Source organism: Plecotus auritus (assembly GCF_963455305.1).
Source record: "Plecotus auritus genome assembly, chromosome: 9".
NCBI classification, from domain to species: domain Eukaryota; kingdom Metazoa; phylum Chordata; class Mammalia; order Chiroptera; family Vespertilionidae; genus Plecotus; species Plecotus auritus.
In genome coordinates this window covers 113,752,654-113,776,599 of record NC_137783.1, presented here as the reverse complement: position 1 = coordinate 113,776,599, position 23,946 = coordinate 113,752,654, and the positions used below count along the sequence as shown (strand labels likewise).

The 23,946-nt window shown below is 41.8% G+C and overlaps 2 protein-coding genes across 2 annotated transcripts; both read left to right on the top strand.

Annotated features, from left to right (window-relative positions):
- Nucleotides 1–15: 15 nt before the first annotated feature.
- Nucleotides 16–4,386, top strand: UBQLNL (ubiquilin like; the record flags this gene model as incomplete). The annotated part of the gene is given in 11 exon segments (XM_080640642.1): nucleotides 16–101; nucleotides 2,293–2,392; nucleotides 2,656–3,075; nucleotides 3,079–3,406; nucleotides 3,409–3,460; nucleotides 3,565–3,844; nucleotides 3,848–3,856; nucleotides 3,860–4,024; nucleotides 4,028–4,084; nucleotides 4,088–4,265; nucleotides 4,268–4,386. Coding segments are annotated over 11 exon segments (1,794 nt in total).
- A 5,331-nt stretch (nucleotides 4,387–9,717) lies between these two features.
- UBQLN3 (ubiquilin 3) lies at nucleotides 9,718–11,763 on the top strand (the record flags this gene model as incomplete). Its single annotated transcript, XM_080640244.1, has 1 exon — nucleotides 9,718–11,763. Exon 1 carries the CDS (start codon nucleotides 9,787–9,789, stop codon nucleotides 11,761–11,763), a length of 1,977 nt encoding a protein of 658 aa, XP_080496370.1. The 5' UTR covers nucleotides 9,718–9,786.
- Between the last annotated feature and the right edge of the window lie 12,183 nt (nucleotides 11,764–23,946).

The following is a 23,946-nucleotide window of genomic DNA, read 5'->3' as shown; positions in this document are numbered from 1 at the left end:
AAGTCCTAAGACCCAATGGGAAGAGCATTGGTAGAAGTGTGTCCTTCTCCTGACCCTCCAGGTGGACCATTCCCCAAAATGGCCATTAGCCTTAATGATTGGTGGCATTGATTATATCTAGTTAGTCCTTTATATTTTATATCTCAATCAGCACATTAAAGTTCTCTTTAATAATGGTCTAGGTGGATTTTATTGGTAAACAAAATATGGGCTGGAAAATGTTACCCCCAACCCTTTACCAGAATCCTAGAATTGCAGGAGCTGGACTTAAAAAACACACACCTCATATTCTGTGTTTTGAAAACTGTGAATCCAGCTCCTACAATTGTAGGACTGTTGAACTACATTTAGATTTATTTCAGGTTGAGAGCCTCTTGTTCCCCTGTAGAAGATCAGGGGAACTTGTCATTAGGGTGGGGTGTATAAGTTCCCTTTCTTATCCCCACCCTGTGGGGTACCTGGGAAAAAGGGGGCGGTGTCTTGATGTGATAATCAATATTTCACTCTCCTGAATAAGTCTTACTTTTGAGTGTAATTTGGGGAGGGGCTTAGGTCTGAGTCCTGCTCTAAGAAGTGCATGATAGCTGAGTATGAGGCAGGCCTGCGACACCCGTTGCCTGGGACCACCTACAACACCTACTTCTCCTATGCTGATGTCCCTGGAAAAACTTATATTTTGCCAGTGATGAGAAGGGGCTGTGGGTGGATTGGGGTGAAGGTAAAGACACTCTCAATAAAGAATATCCTTTAGTGTGGATATTGAGTCGCCTCAATCCCAGCACCCTAGACAACTGACTATAGTTTCTTTGCTTATCTTTAACATACTGAGAACATATGGGCCCAGCCTCTCTGCTTGATGCATCTATCCACTAGGCAAGTGAATGAAATGTTCAATGTTTCAGATCCTGAAGTATTCACAGTTACACAGACAATAGAATAGTTCACACATACTGCCTCATGTTTATACTTCATATATATACATGCACAAATATTTATCCAATCAGACATATGCATTATCATGTTTACATATACAATATTTCCATCCACACCAAACATTAACACAGACATACATATGCATTTTAACCTATCCTCTAATAGAAAATTCATATGCTACCTGAATAAAAATTAATCACCATCCTCAGTTCCTTGCATGAAACTGAGAATCTGGCTTTTTAGTTGCCTAAAGCTGTCTCGTTAGGAATTTCACTGTTAACCATTTTCACTCTCACTTCTTGGTTTATAGACATCTTTTCCCTTAATGCTTCAACACAAAGATAGAGATTTAAGAACACTGAAACAAATCATTCTAAAAATTCTGCTATAATAACATGTAGAAAAGACCAATTAATAAGTGAATTAAAAATACTTTGCAAGGAGCAGATCATTAAACTTTAGTTTGGAATGCCCCTAGTGGGAGCCTCCCTGGCTGGCCCTGCTCCTGCTTCTAAGATAGAGAAAATCTCCACCCAACCCATGCCCCCAAATCTTCTGGAAATATTTTCAATTAAGTCTAGACTCCCAAAATTTATACACAGAGAAAAACCTGAGATCCTTTTTTACCCCTTTTGTGAAGAAGTTAAGGACTTCATTCTTGCCCATTTTCTCTTCTAAGCTCCAACTCTTTCCACATTGTTAACAAAGTCAATAAACTTCTTCTTCTTTTTTTAAATAAGCTTCTTCTTATAGGAGAGATTCCATTCCTACCCACAGGTATGTAGTTTTATCTATGGCTTCAACAGACCCAACTTTTCATAATATAAGCCTAGTATTCCTACAATACTCACACATAGCACTACATATCACACATAACCAATCTGCTCTCTTATTTACTTTTTTATTAATTCCACCATGAGAACTTTGTTCCTAATATTTTTGATAATTTTCTTATTTTATGTCATTATCCCTAAATATGCCCTCCTTTCCCAGTTAGTACTGGCAGAGACTATGAGGCCAGGGTTAACATCACAATACCTCTTTTCTAAAGAAGTTATGCTCTTGGTGGATGAGGGAAGGGAGGGGCAACCCTGGGAGGGATCATCTCTACTTAGCTTACCTTGCACCAAGTATGAATCAGTAGCCATAACAGACCTCAGCTGGGACACATATGGAGAACTGGGGTGGGGATAGAACATTGCAAAATAGGTGGCTCCACCCTGATCACTCATCCCTTTTGTGGTAATAAGGAAACTAGCCTGTGACCTGAGGACATAACACCTGAGACAGAGGCCAGGGATCTTCCCTCACCCATCCTGCCCCTGCTTCCACCTGCTCTCCATCTACCTTCCCACTAAGGTCCATACCACATCTCATCTCTCAAACATCCAGGATGGCCCAGACTGGGTATCCTTCAGGTCTGCCTGCCAACAAGAACATCTTTTTGAGTATCATTCAAGTGACATTGAAGACACCAAGCAAGCAAGAAGACTTTTTTTTTTTTTAAAATATATTTTATTGATATTTTACAGAGAGGAAAGGAGAGGGATAGAAAGCCAGAAACATCGATGAGAGAGAAACATCGATCAGCTGCCTCCTGCACACCTCCCACTGGGGATGTGCCCGCAACCAAGGTACATGCCCTTGACCGGAATCGAACCCGGGACCCTTCAGTCCGCAGGACGACGCTCTATCCACTGAGCCAAACCGGTTCCGGCCAAGCAAGAAGACTTTTTGATAGCTAATGACACCTCAGTGAGGCAGTTCACGGAGACGCTATCAGCTCATTTTAAATGCCAAATGGATCAACTAGTCTTCATGGGCCGTCTTCTCAAAGACCATGACACAATGAGCCAGAGGGACATCCTAGATAGCCACAACATCCACTTGGTCATCAAGTCTAAACAGAGTTCCAGATCTCTGGTTCATTCTTCCCAGAACCTGCTGACTAATGAGCGCTGCCACAGGGACAGAAACCCCAAAGAAAAAAGCAGTGGGGTATACATGCCTGCTGGTATGAATCACATTCCAGTGGAAGCAGCCCTCTTTGTGGAGCCTGATGTACCCCAGATGCATACCCAAGACCCAGAAGTGGGTGATCCCAAGTACATAGCACAGCTACTGGAGAATCCTAGCATCCAGTGACATCTGTTCAGCATGGACCTCATGAGACAGTTCATTCCAGAAATGCAGCAATTGGTGCAGCAGAACCCAGAAGTCTCACACATCCATGACAATTCTGAGAGCCTATGGCAGATGCTGGCCAGGAATCTTGCATTGATTCAAGAGATCATGCAGATCCAGCAACCTGCACAGAATATTGAGCATCTACTGAACCCGCAGTCACAACTAGGTCCAATTACAGGTGGGGACAATACACTGGGTCAGACCTATGCTAATTTCAATGACCAAATACTCAATAGCTCACAAGATCCCTTTGGAGGCAACTCTTTCACAGCTCTCCTGGAGGCACAGTGCAAGAACAAGTCCAATCCTTACCCCCATCTCAACCATCATCCCATGAAAGGCAGGACCAGATTCCATAATTCCTTATAACTCAAGACTTCTATACTAGTTCTTGTGGCTTACCTCAGCCAATGATATCCCTAACAAAGTGAATCATACTTCTAGGGCCAATACTTCCACTAACTTCACCAAGGGCCAGAGTCATATCTGGGACATTCATCAGCCAGCTTGGGTTACAGCCTTACCTCACATAGAGCTCACTCAGCAACCTCAGGCAGAAGGTAAAGATACCACCATCTCTCTAAATAGCTCTGACCAAAGGTTAGAGTATGATCTCCAGCTGTTGGAAGAGCAGACAAGTTCCTCCCAGATCATAAAAAGCATGACGCGATTGCTTTTGAACAACCCCTACCTGGCAGTCCAGATGATGTTCACGAATATGTCCTAACTGAATGAATAGTGGAGGCAGCAGCTGCTCACCTTCCTGCAGCAGATGCATCTTTCTGACATGCTTATAGCCCTAGCCAACCCTAAGGCATCACAAGCAATATTGCAGATTGAGCATGGTCTACAGCTGATGGTCACCCAGGCTCCTGTTCTTCTGCCCTGGATTGCACTTTACCACTGAGGCTTTGGCTATCTTTTTGCCCCCAGCTGCAACTACCCTGATACAGTACCCTGGGCCTAGGATATGCCAGATGTGGCTGATCCTAAAGGGCCTGAGTGCTGCCACGAATCTGGAGCAGGCATGCAGAAGCTACAGTCTCTAGCTGAAGATCCTGCCCACCTTCTACAAGCCCCTGAGATTTGTTTCAGCAAGCAACTGGAATATCTTCAGGTCATGGAATTTGAGAAGGGGACACTGAGATGCTAATTGCCACTGAAGGGAACACCAGTGCTGCTATTTTCAAGCTCAAGAGATCCCACCATGCCTGCCTATTTCCTTGTTACCTGCCTGCTGATCCATTTAATTACCTCATCAGTTAGTTGGAGAAGTCCTGGAGTAGGAGAAAGCAACCAATACTTCCTCTACCAAATTATTTACCATTAGCCATGGTTGGAATGTCTGTCAATGAAATGTCTATACCTGTTTGCCCCCATCTGAGGTTGGCTTTGTTTCCTTCACAAAAAAGGCATCTATCTGGCCCTGGTCAATGTTTCTCAGTGGTTAGATTCCCAGTCAAGAGAAGTACCTGGGATGAAGGTTTGATCCCAGGCCCCAATCAGGAAGTGTGAGGAAGGCAACCAATCAATATTTCTCTCTCTCTCTCTCTCTCTCTCTCTCTCTCTCTCTCTCTCTCTCTCTCTCTCTCCCTCTCTCTCTCCCTTCATCCCTCCCTCCCTCCCTCCCTTCTTCTCTCTCTAAAGTATCCTCTGGTGAGGATTACAACAACAACAAACAGAAAAAAGGTATCTATCTGTGTGTTATATCTTAGTCTCACTTACCTACTTACATGAACACATATCACATCTATATTAATATAGACAATAATAGTTGCACACATAAAACCACATGCACAGATATCACACCATGCTCACATACCCAAGAACATGAATATGTAGCCTCAGACAAATTCACAGGTTCACATAGCTGAAGATTCACATATATAGGCACAAATTCAATACACAGATATGCACAGGCATGTGCATATACAGATACACAAAAATTCCTGGAGACACATAGATTCACAGATAAGAAAGGCAAAACATACAAAAGGGGGAGATACTACATATAGACTCAGATATTTAGTCATAAAGACTTCCTTAGTTTCTCAAATCCAAATTGTTTAAATTTTAAAGTGGAAAAAGAAAGGCCTGGTGGACAGGCATAGGAAAAGTCTACATTTCAGCCAGGTTTTATTGAGTATTTATCTTCCTAGAAGTCTCTTACTAATTGCCATTTTTACAATCATAGGGCTTTGCTGAACTGTTTTTATTCTCTTTTTAGCACAGAGAGATACAGCTGCTGCCAGCCTCACTCACTTTCCGCCTAAAAAAGCCCAGGCTCCCCTGTGACACGACATTTTTCAACATTATCTTCAGTATATCTAATGTTTGCGGCTTGCATTTTCTATGGTTAGCCAAGGTTCCATCACCTTCTTTTTTTATTTTTAATATATTTTTATTGATCTCAGAGAGGAAGGGAGAAGGAGAGATAGAAACATCAATGATGAGAGAGAATCATTGATTGGCTATCTCCTGCATACCCCGCACTGGGGATCAAGCCCACAACCTGGGCATGTGCCCTGACTGAGGATGGAACTGTGACCTCCTGGTTCATAGGTCAACACTCAACCCTGAGCCACGCCAGTCCGACCCTTCTTTTCCTGTCTCACCAAGAGTATCTCAGCCAACTGGTATGGAAACAATTGTAGTTCAACTACTCAATTATTAAGTTATTTAATAAGCTCTTGCCATAACTGAATAAGTCAACTATTGTTTTAGGCATTGAAGAAACAGCCATGATAAAACAAAGATTCATTACCTATGGAGTTTATTTTCTTTTGTGATGATACAGTATTCAACTTATAGATATGGTAGGTGGTGATATATGCTCTGAAGAGAAATGAAGCATGTTAAGCAGTTCTATATTGGGAATAATCAAGACATGACTCTCTGAGAAGGTGACAGTTGAGCAGGAGTCAGGAAAAAAATTTAGACTTAAACATGCAATTCCCTCAGAGAAGTATGTTCCAGGCAGAGAAGGCTGTATAATAAAATAAAAACCATCAGGTAGGAGTGTCCTTATGTTTAAAGAATAATAAGGAGATCATGTAGCTGGAGTGAATAAGAAAATGGGGTCAGGGAAGGACATCAGAGAAGTCATGAAGAGATTTGTAGGTCTGGTGAGGACTTTGAATTTTACTATGAAAACCACACCCGGCTGGCATTGCTCAATGGTTGATGGTGACCTATGAACCAGGAGATCACGGTTCAATTCCTCAATCCAGGTGCCTGGATTGAGGACTGGATCCCCAGTGCGCGGCAATCCCAGTGTGGGGCATGCAGGGCACAATGGATCAGTGATTCTCATCATTGATGTTTCTCTCTTTCTCCCTTTTCCTTCCTCTTTGAAATCAATAAAAATATTAAAAAACAACAAACAAACAAAAACCACTGCTAGGTGTTTTTGTGATAAAGCAGGTTAAAGATGATAGGTCTGAATTTATGGTGGGAGTGGTGGAAGTGGTGAGAGTTTTCTGATTCTGGACTGCAAATTGGATCCACAGAGGTGTCTGTGCTGCCCACAGGCCACCCACCCTCCAGCTTTGACATCATCAGCAAGAGCAAAGGACAGGCCCATAAAGCTCCAAGAGCATCTAGCACACCTACTGCTAAAAATTCCTACTCCACCACCACAACATACCAAAAAAATACATCTCAAGAAAGAAATTATAGCTAAAACTGATGCTTTATCTCCCCAATAGGACAACCCTATTAATCCAATTATGCCTTATATCTTGCTTGACTCTGTTTACATAAAAAGCCCAGGCTCTCCAGGTTGTCTTTTTAAGTCTCATCCCAATATGCTTGACTGTCTCTCATCTGATTCAATATTCCACTCATCATTAGTTCTCCAAACCTTTCCACCCTACCATTTAGACCTCATAATTTAGCAACATCAAAATCCTTATACCTACAACTTTTCAAATGTTCCCTTACCTTTTTTGCTGTAATGGAATTCTGGCTGTCCACCGAGGACATTGTTTCTCCAGCAGTGCTGGTTGCTTGTTTCATTCCCTATGGACTCAGAAATGGGATAGGTGTCCTTCTTGCATCATCTTTTGCTTTCTGACCACAATTCTGTAGCTTCAAAACTAGTCCATATCTGTCATTGTAATCATTCTGGCATAGCACTCACCTACCAAACTCACTATGGTCTATCCAACTCTGCCTAATCTCTGTGTAGGCAAAGGAAAGCAGACAACTGTGCTGACTAATGTCATCTAAATATATATATATATATAAAAGCCTAAGTGACGGTTATGACAGAATGACTGCAACGACTGGTCAACCAGTTGCTATAAGCACTGACCACCAGGGGGCAGACACTCAACACAGGAGCTGCCCCCTGGTGGTCAGTGTGCTCCCACAGCCAACGTCCAGCAGCCAGCCAACCTCCCGTGGTCCCTCCCCCTGGTCGGTTCCTATTCCCGGCCCACTGGCCAACCTCCCGTGGTCCCTCCCCCAGCCAGTGGCCACCCTCTCATGGTCCCTTCCCCTCCTACCCTTCCCCCTTCCCCTCCTACCTTTCCCCCCATCTGGCAGGCCCTGATCAGCTGGCCCCAATCAGCCTGGCCCCAATCGGGACTGGGTGAGACAGCCCTGATTGGCTGTGATCTTGGCCTAGGGACCCCACCCCTTGCACGAATAAGTGCATGGGGCCTCTAGTATTACCAAAGGCCTTAATTGGTCTGTTAGTGATACTTCAACATTTTTCTACTCCAATATTACTCCAGAATCTGCATTAGTATAACTTGGAGAGTGTGTCAAACATAAATTTCTGAGCTGCCTTCCAAGAGGTTCTGATTCAGTAGATCTAGAGTGGAGCCTCAGTTGATGCTGATACTACTGGTCTGGGGAACCACACTTGGAATCAATGCCCTTAATCAATACACTATCTTATTATTTGCTCATTTCAACAAGAAGACAAAAGTGATCACAACTGACTTACACCTGTGTCCATCACTAAATCGACCAACTAATTTGCATCTGTACTCATACACTCTACTCTTTATCCTGTTGTATTGAATAAACTGCCCATGCTCTTAAATCAAACTCTCCATTTATCTACTCAACAATTTATTCTTGAAATTATTTTCTTTCTCATGCTTCATTTTTTTCTCATTGTATTGCCTCCATCAAAATAAAAACATGATGTATATGATGTAATATTCTCATCTTAAGAAAAAAGCCTTTATCGTCACATTCCCTACAGCCACCATCATTTTTTTCTTATTTACAATGTTTTTATTGGATCCACTTTTTAAAAAATTCATTTGCTTTTAAACCTAGTCCATCAGGTTTCCTGTACCCACCACTTTTCCAAAACTTGTTTCATCATCGTCCTAATTTTCTCTTATCAAATCCAGTATCAATTCTCAGTTCTCCTTTCACTGATTCACCAGCATCATTTGACACCTTTGGTTACTCTCTACTTTTTGAATCTCTTCACTTTATCTCTCTCTGCTTTTTTTTTGACTTAATGTTTTATTTCTTCTAAATATCCTTTGTTGAATTCACTTAATCTTTCAGACTTCTAAATATTGTAGGGCTTACAAGTCAATTTTTTTTCCTCTATCCCTTTTCCTAGATACACAAAATTTATGATTCTAAATACTTTGTCAATGTGGATGAACTCTAGATTCATGATATTGAATTACCTCCCTACATTTGCACTTGTATATAAAATAGATATCTCAGATATAGGTAAAACTGAACTTTTATTTAATTTTCTGTGTAACAATCATAGTTCCTCCTTTTTTATTTTTTTCTAATCTCAATAAGTAGCCAGTCAATTCTTTGAGCTCTTCTGTAGGGTAATAATGATTTTTCCCTTCTCATATTTTAGCTTCTGCCTATCAGAAAGTCAATACTTTGAAAATATAAATAATTTGTAGCTAATGTTGACTTAGAGAATAGACTGGAACATAAAATGCCAGGAAGAAGGTTGACTGAGGATTAGCTGAATTTCAGTCTTTATGGGGACTCAGAGGATTAAGGAGTCTTTCTTCATTGTTCAATCCAAGTGAGTCTCCACATGCCACATACCAGGGCTTGTGGAATTAGGACTCTTGGACTCAGAAGGAGGGTCAACTAAGGCCCCTCACTATGAAAAGGGTAATTGAGATAAGGAAATGGAAAAATTCAAGGTTGGGAGAGACAGTTCCCAGGGATCCAGAGTACCTTGGAGAAATCTCAAACTCCATTTTATGAGGCTGTGATGTCAGTGGTGAGGTCACAGAGGTGACCTGATAGAGTGGGTTCCAGCCCAGAAAGCTTCAGGGGTGGCTGTTCAGCAAGATGAGGGCGGTTTGGAGCCCTATATAAGAGGAAGGACGGGGTCACAGCTGATTGGTATGTATTCCCCAAATTGGATCCTTTTTCCTTGCCCAGTTACTCATCCATTGTAGCACTCTTTCCCATGACTTCAGGTGTTCCTTCTCTGATACCAACATCTCTCAAACCCATAACCCTCCCAAAGCATCCTACCCCAGAGACCTCATTGACCCTTCTATGTGGACCCTCTAGTTTTCCCACCTTGACATCCCAGGTCCTCTTTCTGCTCACTTTCCTAATTTTCCCACTGCTCCAAAAGATGATCTTGGTCTCCCATTCCCATTCCCTAGCTGTGTCCCCACAGACCTGGGCCTTCTGCTGCCCACCATGGCCAAAAGCGGAGAGGCCCTGCCACAGGGCTGTCCAGCACCAGTCCAGAATCCCCACCTCATCAAAGTGACAGTGAAGACACCCAAGGACAAGGAGGATTTCTCAGTTATAGACACTTGCACCATCCAGCAGCTGAAGAAAGAGATATCTCAGCGCTTTAAGGCTCACCCTGATCAGCTGGTCTTAATCTTTGCTGGCAAAATCCTCAAGGATCCTGACTCACTGGCACAGTGTGGAGTGAGAGATGGCCTCACTGTCCACCTGGTCATCAAGATGCAGCGCCGTACCATGGGCACTGACTCTCCAGATGCTTCAGTCCCTAGTCCAGCCCCTGGATTGCTCCCTCAGCCAAGCTCCATTTTCCCAGCAGACGGGCCATCCACCTTTAGCTTAGGTGTCCTCACAGGCCTCAGTGGGCTGGGCCTGACTTCTGGTAGTTTCCCCGATCAGCCAAGCTCACTGATGTGGCAGAATGTATCTGTGCCTGAATTTGTGGCTCAGATCATTGATGAGCCTTTCATCCAGGGTCTGCTGTCCAACACAGGCCTGGTGCGTCAGCTGGTTCATGACAACCCCCATATGCAGCAGCTGATCCAGCACAACCCTGAGATTGGGCATATTCTCAACAATCCTGAAATCATGCGGCAGACACTGGAGTTTCTACGCAACCCTGCCATGATGCAAGAGATGATGCGTAGCCAGGACCGGGCACTCAGTAACCTGGAGAGCATCCCCGGTGGCTACAATGTGCTTCGGACTATGTACACAGATATTATGGACCCAATGCTTAATGCGGTACAGGAGCAGTTTGGTGGCAATCCCTTTGCTGCTACCACTACTGCTAATGCTACCACTAACAACAGCCAACCTTCAAGGATGGAGAACTGTGACCCTCTTCCCAATCCCTGGGCTTCCACAAATGGAAGCTCAGGTGGCAGGCGGGGCAGGTGGCCTGGGGATCAGGACATATCTGAAATTAGAAATAGGGCTCCTAACATTCTGGGTAGTTTAGGGCTCTATGACTACCTCCAACAATTACATGAGACCCCTCTGTCCCTGGGAACATACCTGCAGGGGACTGCATCCACCCTCAATCCAAGTCAAGAGGCACCGCCACCAGGAAACCGAGTTCCCCCAACCTCATCTCGAGTTCCCCCAACTTCATCCCAGAAACCGGAGTCAGGCCACCCACGCCCCAAGGAGTCAGTAGCAATCAAAGGCAAATCCTCTTGCCCAGCATTCTTGAGATACCCCACAGACAGTAGTCCTAGACAAAACGGAAGCCAAGATCGTTCAGGGAATGGCTCCACTGGTCACAGCACCAGCATGCCTGATCTTATCTCAGGGCTGGGGGTTGCTGCCAACAGGGCCCCATTTGGTCCTTCACCACCATCCCCAATGGTAGCTACCTCTGGAATCCCTGATCATTCCTGGATGCCACCATCAGCTTATCCAAGATCTCTGCGACCAGATAGCATGAATCAGGCCCCACAATTACAGGATGAGATACGCCGGCAGCTGCCCTTGCTGCTGCATCTTCAGGCAGCTATGGCAAACCCTCGTGCCATGCGTGCCCTACTTCAGATTGAGCAGGGTCTGCAGGTCCTAGCGACTGAGGCACCTCACCTCCTACTCTGGTTCATGCCTTGCCTAGCAGGGCTGGGAAATATGGCAGGAGAGGCAGAGCCTGGAGAGGGCACCCTTATGACTGAGGCTCCTCCACCAGCCCCAGCTCCTGAGGTTTCCCCAGAACAGGGTTCTGTGGAGCTAGGCCTCCATTCCAGTCCCATCCTCCAGATACTGCAAGCCCTAGCCAGTACCAATTCCCAGCAGCTGCAGCCTGAGACTCACTTCCGGGTGCAGCTAGAGCAACTGCGGGCCATGGGCTTTCTGAATCCTGAAGCCAACCTCCAGGCCCTCATTGCTACGGGAGGTGATGTGGATGCTGCGGTAGAGAAGCTGAGGCAGTCATAGGAGCCCAAGTTCAGACCGTATCTTTTCCTCTGTGCCCTTTTCCCCATATTCCCTGCCCCACTCCCCCATTATTGAATGCAGCCGCACTATGAACTTAATTTACTATTATGCCCTTTACTGCGGAGACAATATCATTCCAGAGTCAATGAGGAAGAAAGAGGGCCACAAACAGGGTGGGGGTGCTTTGAGTGACCCAACCACCCCTGCCACTGCACAATGATGGGGCCCCAGTGTGAGCTCTGCAAATGCTTGTCTTGAGATGCAATTACATCCAATCTCCAGCTGCTGCCTGAGTCTGATTCTTTGTGGGCACTGAGAAAAGGGGAACATGTGGAATAGAGGTGATGATTAGAGCTATGTCTATATGGATATGAGGGCATGAAGGGAAACTGAATGTTTGAAACTAAAAAATTCAGAGGCATGGAGAATAGAGCAGGGAGAGCTGAGGCAGCTTTCTTGGTGTCCTTCCAGAGGTGCCTCAAATTTTATGTCCTGTAGGAGCTGCCACCATGTACTCTGTTCTTTGGTGCCTCTACCACCAGTCTGTCTGAAGAGTGAAAGTGGGCACAGTTTCTTATTTTTATTGCTGCTGAAGACTATCCCACGGGTGGCTCTCCTTTTCTGAGTTCAATGCTGATCCCTGAGTGGACAGAGATAGAGCAGGATTGCGGCTAAGCATCTTTCATCTCGCCAGGTTTACAAAGTTATTGTCCCTAGTGACCAGATTCAGAGAGTTGCTGTCATTGACACAGGCTATGTGTGCCCTGGATTTTGTCTTTCGTGCAGCTCCTAGCTCTGAAATTGAATACCTATCCTGGCCTTAGCATTCACTATTAGGAATTCAATGTGAGTAAGAAATATGATCCTGTCCTCATGAGTTTATCACCTGGTAGCAGGAACTATTCAAATTGGGAATATTTGAAGAGTGCTCATTTGTAATTACAAACTATTATAAATACTATGAAGAAAAAGAAGGGGAGTGTGAAATAGCATAACAGGTTTGATCTATTCTGGGAGACAGAGAAGACTGCTGTGAGTATGTGCTCTAAGCTACTACTTGGAAAGTAAGAATGAAGTAGGTAAAGATTTGAGAAGGGAGAGGAGTATTCCAGCAGAAGAGTCATTATATACAAAGGCACTGAAGTAGGATGTGTGTCACACATGGGAAGGGCCCAAGGAATCTTGGGCTAAATTTTAATTTACACTCAAATGCTTCCTGTTGCCCATGTACTTCTAGGGTGAAAGTGTTACAATTCATAAATCAAGCGAGTGAATCATGCCTTCCAGTCTCCATACACATGAATGTGCCCATGGACTCACACTGTAAGCACACTATGGAGAAATGTCCCAACATGCAGTGCAAATTCACAGGTAAATACACTTTCACACGGGCATGCCTATGTTCACGTGTATAAGCCCACACACACAACACAGTTTGTCAGACATTTACCACAGAAAGGGAGTATAAACCTTTAAAAAAATTATGTCAAGGAAGGAAAAGTGTCTTTGGTAGAGGACACCACTATGGTACAAGTGGCCGTAGTGTGTTTAAACGTCAGAGACTCAGTGTTGGAGGTCCTTTCAGGGACTGGGAGAAACAGAACTTCTGCCTGGAACTCAGGATACTTGGACCAAACTCTCTTTACTTTTTAGCTTGGAGATAAAAGAACTTTTGGGTACACTCTTTCAGGGTTCAATCTCTAGGGGGAGCACCAAATTTCAGAACCCCCTTTATCACCCACTTTGCTCCCCATCAGTGGGGGAGTTCTTGTCCAGATCAAAGGAACTGTAGTTTAAGATGGTTCTGGGGAAACAAAGATAAAAGTCTTGCCTCTCTGTTTCCTGAAAGTAACAAGCCAAGTAGTGCTCTGGGGCTGCCTCTGAGTGGGGAAGATGTGCATGCACAATCTCTAATTTCCATCCTGGGAAAACCAGTTAGGTATGAGAAAAAAAAGGGGGGGGGGGAGGAGGGAAATAAATGTTGCTGTTCTCATCTATCTGTGGGAAAGAGAAGCATAAGGTTTCATATGAAGGAAAGCGAGCTTACTAGAGCAGGCAGCAGGTGGGAATTTGCGTCTAAAAGTCCTGGGAAGTGGACTAATTTTTGTCCATATCCTCTTGAGAGCCCTCTATAGTTGATGAGATGGTTAGAATCCTTGCTATAGCCTCATCAGCGACTGAACTCATCAGCCCCATGCCCTGTTCCATGGTGAAGGTGGTGAACTTCCAAGAGGAGGTTCCACAGTCACTGTTCCCTATTAGCAGCTAACATAGGGTTTGGTGCATAGGAAAGCAATCAGTAAACCATTCACTGAGACAACATTGAATGGGGAGTGAGGAAATGAGCAACTGAATGAGAAAGTAGTTGAGGAGACCAGGTAGATATGAATCAAATAGAGCATATCACAGGGCTGGAGATTGTGTTTGGGAAAATAAAAACTGTTGGGGTTTGGGAAGAGAGATTTCTGTGGGCTGATGTTACTCAAAGAAAAGGCCTCCAGAGACATCCCATGTGCTGATTCTCAGTGCTCCAAGTAAATATCAGCTCCTTGGAAGGACCCACACTAGGAGTCAGTGTGGGTGAGGAGTAGAAAAAGGGTCTGGTCATATTTGGCCTGGTGCCTGGACCCTCACAAAATGTGCCCTTTCTTTAAACAAAGAGGTTTGCTAGAAAGTAAAACAAACAGTGAAGTCTGATGATTTCTTTATTTTATTTTATTTTATTTATTTTTTATTTATTTTTTATTAAGGTATTATATGTGTACATATCTTACCATTGCCCCCCCCCACTCCACTCCCATACATGCCCGCACCCCCCAATGTTTTGCATCTGTTGGTTACTCTTATATACATGCATACAAGTCCTTCAGTTGATCTCTTATTTCCCCCACCTCTCCCTAACCTTACCGCTGTAATTTGACAGTCTGTTTGATGCTTTACTGCCTCTGTATCTATCTTTTTGTTCATCAGTTTATAATGTTTTTCATTATCCCCAAATGAGTGAGATCATGTGGTATTTTTCTTTCATTGACTGGCTTATTTCACTTAGCATAATGTTCTCTAATTCCATCCAGGTGCCTACAAATGGTAGTAATTCCTTCTTTTTTATGGCAGCATAGTATTCCATTGTGTAGATGTACCATAGTTTTCTTTTTTTTTTTTCAAATTTTTTATTAAGGTATTATATGTGTACATATCTTACCATTGCCCCCCCCACCCCACTCCCATACCTGCCCTCACCCCCCAATGTTTTGTATCCGTTGGTTACTCTTATATGCATGCATACAAGTCCTTCAGTTGATCTCTTATTTCCCCCACCTCTCCCTAACCTTACCGCTGTAATTAGACACTCTGTTTGATGCTTTACTGCCTCTGTAACTATCTTTTGGTTCATCAGTTTATAATGTTTTTCATTATCCCTAAATGAGTGAGATCATGTGGTATTTTTCTTTCATTGACTGGCTTATTTCACTTAGCATAATGTTCTCTAATTCCATCCAGGTGTCTACAAATGGTAGTAATTCCTTCTTTTTTATGGCAGCATAGTATTCCATTGTGTAGATGTACCATAGTTTTCTGATCCAGTCATCTGCTGACGGGCACCTAGGCTGTTTCCAAATCTTAGCTATTGTAAATTGTGCTGCTATGAACATAGGGGTGCATATATCCTTTCTGATTGGTGTTTCTGGTTTCTTAGGATATATTCCTAGGAGTGGGATTACTGGGTCAAATGGGAGTTCCATTTTCAGTTTTTTGAGGAAACTCCATGCTGTTCTCCACAGTGGCTGCACCAGTCTGCATTCCCACCAGCAGTGCACGAGGGTTCCTTTTTCTCCGCATCCTCGCCAACACTTGTCGTTTGTTGATTTGTTGATGATAGCCATTCTGACAGGTGTGAGATGGTATCGCATTGTCGTTTTGAATTGCATCTCTCGGATAATAAGTGACTTTGAGCATGTTTTCATGTGTCTCTTGGCCTTCCTTCTGTCTTCTTTCGAAAAGATTCTATTTAGGTCTGTTGCCCATTTTTTTATTGGATCATTTATCTTCCTTTTATTAAGTTGTATAAGCTGCCTGTAGATGTTGGAAATTAAACCTTTATCAGTGATACCATTTGCAAATATGTTCTCCCATACAGTGGGGTTTCTTGTTGTTTTGTTGATGGTTTCTTTTGCTGTGCAAAAGCTTTTTATTTTGATGTAGTCCCATTTGTTTATTTTCTCTTTGGCTTCCATTGCCCTAGGGGCAGTATCACTGAAAAAGTTCTTTTGGCATATGTCTGAGATTTTGCTGCCTGTGGATTCCTCTAGTATTTTTATGGTTTCCCGTCTTATATTTAAGTCTTGTATCCATTTTGAGTTTATTTTTGTGTATGGTGTAAGTTGGTGATCTAGTTTCATTTTTTTGCATGTATCTGTCCAATTTTCCCAACACCATTTATTGAAGAGACTGTCTTGACTCCATTGTATGCTCATGCCTCCTTTGTCAAATATTAATTGCGCATATTGGTTTGGGTCGATATCTGGATTCTCTATTCTATTCCATTGATCTATATGTCTGTTCTTGTGCCAGTACCAGGCTGTTTTGAGGACAGTGGCTTTGTAATACAGCTTGAAATCTGGTATTGAGATCCCTCCTACTTTATTCTTCTTTCTCAGGATTGCTGTGGCTATTCGGGGTCTTTTTTTATTCCAGATGAATTTTTGGAGAGTTCTTTCTAGGTCTGTGAAATATGCTGTTGGTATTTTAATGGGGAGTGCATTGAATCTATAGATTGCTTTGGGTAGTATGGACATTTTGAAGATGTTGATTCTACCAATCCATGAACATGGTATGTTCTTCCATCTGTTTACATCTTCCTCTATCTCTTTTTTCAGTGTCCTGTAGTTTTCCGCATATAGGTCTTTTACCTCCTTGGTTAGGTTTATTCCTAAGTATCTTAATTTTTTTGGTGCGATGGAAAATGGGATTGCTTTTTTAGTCTCTCTTTCTGTAAGTTCACTGTTGGTGTATAGAAATGCCATAGATTTCTTGGCGTTGATTTTGTATCCTGCTACATTGCCGAATTCATTTATTAAGTCTGTTAGTTTTTTGATGGAGTCTTTCGGGTTTTTTATGTACAATATCATGTCATCTGCAAATAAGGACAGCTTTACTTCTTCTTTTCCAATTTGGATGCCTTTTATTTCTTCTTCTTGTCTAATTGAAGTGGCTAATACTTCCAGTACTATGTCAAACAGGAGTGGTGAGAGTGGGCAACCTGTCTTGTTCCTGTTCTTAGGGGAAATGGTTTTAGTTTTTGCCCATTGAGTATGATGTTAGCTGTGGGTTTATCATATATAGCTTTTATTATGTTGAGATATGATCCTTCTATTTTCACCTTGTTGAGAGTTTTTATTAAGAAAGGGTGTTGGATTTTGTCAAATGCTTTTTCTGCATCAATTGATATGACTATGTGATTTTTATCTCTCAATTTGTTTATGTGATGTATCACATTTATTGATTTGCGGATATTGTACCATCCTTGCATTCCTGGGATAAACCCTACTTGGTCATGGTGTATGATCTTTCTGATGTACTGCTGGATCCGATTTGCTAGAATTTTGTTGAGGATTTTGGCATCTATGTTCATGAGGGATATTGGCCTGTAATTCTCCTTCATTGTGTTGTCTTTATCTGGTTTTGGTATTAGGGTGATGCTGGCTTCATAGAAGGAGCTTGGAAGTGTTCCTTCCTCTTGAATTTTTTGGAATAGTCTGAGGAGGATAGGTTTTAGTTCTTCCTTGAATGTTTGGTAAAACTCTCCTGTGAAGCCGTGTGGCCCTGGGCTTTTGTTTGCTGGAAGCTCTTTGATGACTGCTTCAATTTCTTCCATAGTTACTGGCATGTTGAGCTCTTTAGAATCTTCCTGATTGAGTTTTGTAAGGTTATATTTTTCTAGGAATATGTCCATTTCCTCCAGGTTGTCCAGTTTGTTGGCATAGAGTTGTTTGTAGTATTTTTTAACAATCCTTTGTATTTCGGCAGGATCTGTTGTTATTTCACCTCTTTCATTTCTGATTTTATTTGGGTCCTCTCTCTTTGCTTCTTGGTGAGCCTGGCTAGAGGTTCACCAATCTTGTTTATCCTTTCAAAGAACCAGCTCTTGGTTTTGTTGATCTTTTGTATTGTTTCTTTGGTCTCTATGTCATTTATCTCCGCTCTGATCTTTATTATTTCCTTCCTTCTGCTTACACTGGGCTTTTCTTGTTGCTCTTTTTCTAACTCTTTGAGTTGTAGAGTTAGGTAATTTATTACCATTGTTTCTTGTTTTTTGCAGTAGGCTTGTAGAGCTATGAACTTCCCTCTCAAGACTGCTTTCGCTGTGTCCCATAGATTTTGGATTGTAGTGTTTTCATTGTCATTTGTTGCCATGATGTTTTTTATTTCTTCTTTGATCTCTCTGGTAACCCAGTCATAGTTTAATAGCATGCTGTTTAGTCTCCATGTGTTTGATTTCTTTGGGTTGTTTTTATTGTAGTTGATTTCCAGTTTTATGCCACTGTGGTCTGAGAAGATGCTTGATATGATTTCTATCTTCTTGAATTTGAAGAGACTTTGCCTATGTCCCAACATATGGTCTATCTTTGAAAATGACCCATGTGCACTTGAGAAGAATGTATATTCTGTGGCTTTGGGGTGAAATGTTCTGAAGATGTCAATTAATTCCATCTGGTCTAGTGACTCATTTAGGATTGATGTTTCTTTGCTGATTTTTTGTTTAGAGGATTTGTCCAATGGTGATAGTGGGTTATTAAAGTCTCCTACTATGATGGTATTGCTGTCAATCTCTCCCTTGATATCCTCCAGGAGTTTTTTATGTATTTGGGTGCTCCTGTATTGGGTGCATATATGTTTACCAGAGTTATTTCTTCTTGTTAGATTGCTCCCTTTAGTATTATGAAGTGGCCTTCCTTATCTCTTGTTATGTCCTTCAGTTTGAGATCTAATTTGTCAGAAATAAGTATTGCTACCCCAGCTTTTTTTTCAGTTCCATTTGCCTGGAAAACCTTTTTCCATCCCTTCACCCTCAGTCTGTGTGCGTCTTTTTTTTCTGAGGTGGGTTTCTTGTAGACAGCAGATATATGGGTTGTGTTTTCTTATCCAATCCGTTAACCTATGTCTTTTGATTGGGGCATTTAATCCATTTACATTTAAAGTTATTATTGTTAGGTACTTATTTGTTGCCATTCCTATTCTTTACCCCTGTGTTACTTCTTCACTTCCTATTTCTTTCTTTTTTTTTTTTTTTTTTTTTTTTTTTTACAGCAGACCCTCTAGCATTTCTTGCATTGCTGGTTTGGTGGTAATAAATTCCCTTAGTCCTTTTTTGTCTGTGAAGCTCCTGATTTCATCTTCAATTTTGATTGACAGCCTTGCTGGGTACAGTATTCTTGGATTCAGACCCTTCCTTTGCATGACTTTGTATATTTCATTCCATTCCCTTCTGGCCTGATGAGTTTCTGTTGAGAAATCAGTTGCTAGTCTGATGGGGGTTCCTTTGTATGTAACTTTCTGTCTCTCTCTTGCTGCTTTTAAGATTCTTACTTTGTTGTTGGTGTTTGCCAATTTAATTATAATGTGCCTTGGCGTCAGTCTTTTGGGGTTCATTTTGCTTGGGACTCTGTGAGCTTCTTGGATTTGTGTGAGTTTTTTCTTCCCTATATCAGGGAAATTTTCTGTCATTATTTCTTCAAATAGGTTTTCTATTCCTTGCTCAGCTTCCTTTCCTTCTGGAACCCCTATTATGCGGATGTTGTTTTGTTTTGTTTTGTCCCAAGGTTCCCTTAGGCTCTCCTCCTGCCTTTTTTTTTTTTTTTTCTAGAAGTTGCTCTACTTGGGTATTTTTTCCTATCTTGTCTTCTAGCTCACTGATGCGGTCCTCTGCTTCTTCTAGTCTACTCTTTTTTTTTTTAAAAAAAATATATTTTATTGATTTTTTACAGAGAGGAAGGAAGAGGGATAGAGAGTTAGAAACATCGATGAGAGAGAAACATTGATCAGCCACCTCCTGCACACCTCCTACTGGGGATGTGCCAGCAACCAAGCCACGTGCCCTTGACCGGAATCGAACCTGGGACCTTTCAGTCCGCAGGCCGATGCGCCATCCACTGAGCCAAACTGGTTTTGGCCTTCTAGTCTACTCTTGATGCTTTATATTGAGTTCTTTACAGCAGCGATGTCATTTTTCATTTCTTCTTGGTTCTTCTTCATTTCCTCTTGGTTCTTGCTCATATTGTCAAATTTGTCTTCCATTCTTTTCAGCCACCTTATGACCATTTCTCTGAATTCTTTCTCTGGAAGGTTGCTTGCCTCCATTTTGTTTACTTCCTTTTCTGGTGATGCCTGCTTTTCTTTCATATGCGGGCTGTTTCTTTGTCTCCCCATGGTCTCTCTTCTCTGGGTGTCTGGTTATGTAGTTCTCTCTCTCCTGGGTTGATTTAAAGGCACAAAATACAGCACTACCATGTACAACTCACAAGGTACTGAACAGAAATGTATTCACGATATTAATAATCTCCAATAAAGGTGACCCCAGAGAAAGGCAAATTAGGTGATAGGAGAGAAAGAAGAAGAGGAAAAAGATAGAAAGAAGAAGAAAAAAAAGGAGTGTCAAAATGAAATTGGGAAAAGGGAAAGAACAAAAAAGAAAAAAAAAGTAAAAGAGACAAGAAAGAGACTATGAGAGAAAGGGGAATAGACTATATATATTGGGGATAAAACTCCAATAGAACAATCACTAATCCCAGCAAATGCCAGCAACAAGTGCCTGGGGATTAATACAAACTACAACACCAACTAATATTGAGTGAGGCAAGGGAAAGCTGAAGCACAAAACAAACAAAAAAATAAAAGAAGAATAAGCAAAACAATCTCACAAAAAAGCATAAAAATTCGATATGATCTACATTCAAGCGAACAACAACAAAAGGACAGAGAGAAAAACAATTTTTTGGATAGTTAAGACAGCGAAGAGAGAGGTGTGTATGGACTGGAGCAGGGGATTGGAGATTAGATATGTAAGTAGGGTGAAATTTTAACAAGGGGTAACCAGAAAGAGTAGGGAAAATCTAAAGCAGGAAAGGGGTAAGATAAACAGGACACTGAAAAGGGGAAGGTTAGGAAGAGAGTGATGGCATAAAGGTAGAGTTGAGATAGAGTAAAACGATGCTAAAGGAAAGATAAAAATAGAATGTAGAACCCTAATCCCAAAATAAAATGAAGAGAAAATAAAATGTCACTTAAAAAAAAAAAGATAAAATAGCAGTAGTAATAATACGGATTGAAAATAAAAATGTAATAATTAAAAAGGTAAAATCAAGTGATGAAAAAAGAAAAAAAAGTTAGTTTCTTGAGTAAAAGATGCAAAAAATGAAAATAAAAAAAAATAAATAAAAAAATAAAAAATAAAAATAAAATGTGGAGTAGTGAAGGTCATTCACTTCCTCTGTTGTTCTGTTTGGCATGCCTGTTTCTCAGTCTGGACAGTATTGCAGTTCCCTGCATTCCACTGCTCTTCAGTGTTGTAAGCCAGTCCTGATTTTAAGCAGGCGGTGTGTCTTAATTTCTAGTATTCCTTTATTTTTGATTACACAAGAGTCAATTTGTGATTCAGCCCCTGGGTGGCAGTGTTTCTGGATTGACTTCCGGGTCTATCTATGGTCTCTCTAGGCAGTGTTAGAGCCTTCTTTCCCTGTGGCACTCACTACCAGTTTGTGGGAGTGGGCAGCCTCAGAGCTTACTCTCCGATGGTCACTCCCAGCTCCGATCCCCAGGTTCCAGAAAAACAACTTTCCCCTGCAGTTCCCAGGGTGTCCCCAACTGGGTGATCCTATGTATTGTGCTTAGTAATCAGAAGCAATAATTTCAAGAGGAAAAAGCCCAAGTGTGCGAACTCGGGGGCTGCGCGTAAGCCTAGGAGCCCGGGGAACTCTGGGGCTGCGCGTAAGTCTGGGCAGCCTGAAATTCTTAGGGTGTCCCTGCACTTCAGATCAAAATGGGTTGCTTTTTAGAGAGCCCTTCTGTTAGCAGCTCTGAGGACCCCTTTCCACATTCACAGATCACGCCAGCCCCAATAGCCACGGATTTTTCTAGGCACAGACTTCCCTGGTCCTCCAGCTCCTGCAAAACGCGCGTTCCTCTCTCGCGCTGGGACCAGAGACCTCACCTTATCCCAGTCGAAATCTGACCTTTCCGTGGTGGAGTGTAGAGCTCCTCTGAACCCGTGTGTTTGTGCCAATTGGGGACTGTTGTTCTGGGGCTCGCAGCTGTTCCGTGGGTGCTGCAGTTGTGGATTCTTAGGCTTCCGATAAGCTCCACTTTCCGGATCAAGATGGCGCAGACTCCAAGTCCAAGCCCGCAGCTCCGGGAGGGAACCCAGCCGCAGTTGGTGCTGCCAGGTCAGGGGAACCCCGTCTAGCAGTCCCCCACCTTCTTCTGGAGTTCAGCTGTCGAAGTCTGATGATTTCTATTACAGATAGCCAGCCAGGTAGGTGTATGGCATTTTAAGAGAAAGGCACTATCCAAACAATGGAAAGTAATTTTTGACATCTGTGTTCTTTATTTTTTTAGATATTTCTCTAATATATGTTATAAATATATCTCCACATTTCCATAGATATTTTAGGGTTTTATTAATTACATTTAATTTTAATAATAGTTAACACTTTTTGAGGTTTTCCTACATGCTGGGTTCTGTTCCAAGCTTTTTTAAAAAAATATATTTTTATTGATTTCAGAGAGGAAAGGAGAGGGAGAGAGAAATAGAAACATCAATGATGAGAGCGAATCATTAATTGGCTGCCTCCTGCACACCCCCCAGTGGGGATCGAGCCCGCAGCCTGAGTATGTACCTTTGACTGGAATCGAAACCGGGATCCCTCTGTCCACAGGCTGATGCTCTATCCATTGAGCCCAACCTGCTAGGGCTGTTCCAAACTTTTTACATCTGAAGCCACACAATGGTTCTTTAATGCAGGTCATATTATTATCCATTTTTTAGATGAGGAAAACTAAGGCATAGGGAGAGGGAAAGTGCATATCTTTTAAAGTTATACAGCTTCTGCATAGTAGAGCCAGAATTTGAAATTAGATGACCTATTTCCAGAGCCCACACTCTTAAACACTGCACTGAATTAGGTTAATGCTTTAATCTTTACTTGAACAAAGTGAAAGGGGCAGAGTTTGTGGTATTTCATTGAAATTTTGCACTCTTGACCGTTTCAATTATCTACACTGGACTGAAATACCTTCTTTACCATGTTCCTCAGATGAGTAAATCTCTATTTTAAAAATGTTAATCTACTATACCACACTTCTTCAATCATTTTATTTATTTAGCTGTTTTTCTTCTTTATTTTTTTTTCAATGACAGTATACATTCAATACTGTTTTATGTTAGTTTCAAGTGTACAGTATAGAGGTTAGACAATCATGTACCTTACAAAGCAGTCCCTCTGGTATTTTCAGTACCTGTCTGGCACTGTACATAGTTATTACACTATTTTTAACTGTATTCCCTGTGCTGTACTTTACCTCCCTGGACTATTTTGTGACTACCAATTTGCAGTTTTTAACTCCTTCACCTTTTTTAACCCAGTCCCTCAATCCCTCCCCTCTGGCAACCATCAGTCTGTTCTCTGTATCGAACTTCTTCAATTATTTAATAAAATATTTAATGAAATATTTAATAAAAGATCAGTGCTTGACTCATTATTTCTTTGCAAAATTCCATGTCTAATTTTGTTGATTTTTCTGGATACACTTTATAATAGATGTCAAAATTCAGAAAGGGACACATGACATTTTAGGTGGCTTTCCTTGACATTTAAAAATTAGAGAAAAATTAGAGAAATGTATCAGAGACAGTCTTTTCTTTTAGAATAGGAAATATTTCCATTTAGTTTATATAGCTTCTAGATATTTGGCTTTATTTAAATATTACATTATTTTGGTTATTTGGAGTAAAATTATTTTCATTATTTTTAGATATTGCTGTGATGAAACTGTGCTGTCACCAGTTACATTTTGATCTTTATTTCAGAGAGATTTTTCATTGATTCTCATGCCACAACCAAATGTTTCCTTGTTAGTCATAAAACCCCCATTATTCTAATAGTTAAATCTCTTATTTTCTAAAAACAT